Source organism: Papaver somniferum, chromosome 1, assembly GCF_003573695.1.
Source record: "Papaver somniferum cultivar HN1 chromosome 1, ASM357369v1, whole genome shotgun sequence".
Taxonomy (NCBI): Eukaryota; Viridiplantae; Streptophyta; class Magnoliopsida; order Ranunculales; family Papaveraceae; genus Papaver; species Papaver somniferum.
This window is the reverse complement of record NC_039358.1, coordinates 241586938-241589856: the sequence shown is the minus strand read 5'-3', so window position 1 is coordinate 241589856 and position 2919 is coordinate 241586938. Positions and strand designations below refer to the sequence as shown.

The window sequence follows — 2919 nt, the reverse complement described above, 5'->3', positions numbered from 1 at the left end:
CATTGATGCTAACAAACACTAATATGATCAATTGTCTCGACACCCTTATCTTTTGCGATTTTCCTTCTTGGAGTAAACGTCTTGATGGTCTGGAAATAGACATTCAACATTAGACAAGCTAATTTCAAACTCACAAACAAATGAAAAAAAAACATATTTCTGGAAACTCTTAAAGATTATAAACAGACTCGTGTTTGCTTCCAAACATATTCATTACTGATGCCTAAAGTGCTTTATGGATCTACAAATAAGACCTCTTCAATAAAAATATAAAAAAAGTATTATCATACTCTTCATATTCTTTGTCATAACTGGACATTATGCAAACCCATAAAATCTTTTTGTCTATAATCACTTTAAAGATCTTCATAAACAATACAACCACAAAAATTACACCAGGCCTTGGAATGCGGAACATGGACTAATCACGAATTATATCGAGTGTAAGAAGTGTGCAGCTTTGGTCTATCAAAACCCAAGCTTATTCTATAACAATCACACCATCCTGTAGGGTATGAAGTGCAAAGGATAGAACTAAACCACTCCACCATTAACACAGTCCCATAAAACAAAATTATCTTCCAAATATATTGCATTAGTACTAATCTATTATAATGATACTCATCTCCAATATAATAACATCAAAGAAATTAACAAATCAAGTAAACAAACATAAGACAAGTGTGCAAAGGATATTACCAAACCCTTGGAACTCCTCATGTTGTCCTCTCCTGCATCAATTTTTTGAAGTTGAATAACCACCAGATGCTCCTCTTCCATAATCATACTTGCACAGTGACTCCGAATAATCTAGCATAATGATACTCATCTCCAATATAATGATACTCATCTCCAATATAACAACATCAAAGCAATTGACAAATCAAGTAAACAAGCATAAGACAAATGTGCAAAGGATATTACCAAACCCTTGGAACTCCTCATGTTGTCCTCTCCTGCATCAATTTTTTCGAGTTAAATAACCACCAGATGCTCCTCTTCCGTAATCATACTTACACAGTGACTCTGAATTCAACAACTAATCCTTTCTCCTGTGCATTTGCCTATACATCCAGCAAAAAAACACAAAACTTCAAGATATTAGATACTCATCAAAACTCTATTTGTCATTTCATCAAACAAATAAATTGCATAAATAGAAATGGGTATCTGTTTATTAACTTCAGGGTCGAACTCAATACTAAACACAAAGAAATCCCAAAAAATATCAAAATCCTCAAAATAGAGAGAATTAAAACCCTAGATTTGAAAAGTAAAGGGGTTGTTTTCTTCTCATCTTGTAAGAAAAATCTAAAATTGTTTAAACTCTTAAACAATCTGCAAATAAAAACCACAAATTAATCATATCTAAAGCTTAGATCTCTAAAAATAGATAGTAGAGTCAAAAATTTAGAGAATGTTAGTAGTGGCAGGTGAGAAATGGGAAAAATTAAGGCCTGTTGATTTTCGAGGGAGAAAGTAAGGGTTTTCTGATTGTGATGATAAAAAACGAAGATACGGTTTTGGTAGTTGTAGATGAAGGAAATAAAACCCTAATTAAATGCCTTCGTTTGCAGAATCGAACCCAATCCCAAGAATTTTGATACCAAATCAAAACAATATAGTGAAACCCTAAGAAAACCCCCAAATCAAATCCCTAATTTCATTCCAAATCTAAACATAATTTGAGATCTATTGGTTTCCTCTGCAAATAATGTAGATTTTCATATGAAATTAGAGTTTTGATTTAGGGGATATAGACATGAATTCTTGTTCATGGAATTTGGTGATTTTATTTTCTGTTTGGTAAACAAACCAAAAGAAGAATAAGAACAAGATCGGTGTTGTTTGTGTGCTGAAGATCGGTGTTGGTGTTGTTCATGGATGCGGTATATTGATGATTGCTGTCAAGGTAGCCGGTGGTGGTTGGAGGGAGAGGGAAAGACGAGCTGACGTTGGAGAAGAGATGGATGGGAGGGAGTACTGAGTAGTGAGTGTGAATAGGATAAATATGAGGCGCAGACAGAAGGAGAAGATATCTTTATCCTCGATAATAATGAGGTCTCTTCTTCCCGATCCAGCCATCCATCTCATCTCAATTGATGGCTCAAATCTTATACATCTCCAACCGTTCATCAGACATAACTACAGCGCATGCCTAATGGTCTCTGAATCGGAGTTCCAAGAAGGATACAAGGGTAAATAAAATTTGTTATTCTGAGACAGCTTAGTAGGCTCTCGGATATGGTCCGGTTTTTTATTATATCAGATACCGCTATGTGTGGTCCGCGGTCCAACTACCATTAATGAGGGTCTCGGATGTGGGTAGCTAAACCCCCATTTTCTACTAGTGACCCCCTCCTCCATCTCCAGTACCCGCTCCTTACCATTACAAATCACCCCCTCCTCCATCTCCAGTGCCTGCTCCTTACCATTACAAATCGCCACCTCCACCAGCTCCAGTACCAGATCCTTACCATTACAAATCACCACCTCCACCACCTCCTACTCCGGTCTACAAGCCCGCTCCTCATCCGGTCTACAAGTACAAGTCACCACCACCTCCCACTCCCATTTATAAGCCAGCTCCAATTCACAAACCCACTCCCATCCACAAACCTTCCCCAGTTTACCTATACACATCACCTCCTCCTCCTTACCACTAGTGATAAAGTATCTAAAGCTCCCTATGTTTCACTCTTGTTTGATCAAAAGATGCGCTTCAATAAGCAATTAAGCGTCTTCATCAAGCACTAGGAGGTTGCAGTAAGAATCACAAATGTTTGGATTGTATCTTTTCTTTCTTTATATCATGTCTTGTATTTCTTTTTGTTCTTCTTTTTCTTTTTTGGTTGTACATCTTGCATGGTATGTGTAAACTTCAAATGCATTTCCACGCAAGTGCACCATTGAATAAAA

At 36.8% G+C, this 2919-nt stretch overlaps 1 protein-coding gene across 1 annotated transcript; it reads left to right on the top strand.

Moving 5' to 3' along the window:
• Positions 1 to 2056: 2056 nt before the first annotated feature.
• LOC113274733 (extensin-like) lies at positions 2057 to 2666 on the top strand. The gene is made up of 2 exons (XM_026524125.1): positions 2057 to 2198; positions 2374 to 2666. Exons 1-2 carry the CDS (start codon positions 2057 to 2059, stop codon positions 2664 to 2666), a joined length of 435 nt encoding a protein of 144 aa, XP_026379910.1.
• The last annotated feature ends 253 nt before the right edge of the window (positions 2667 to 2919 follow it).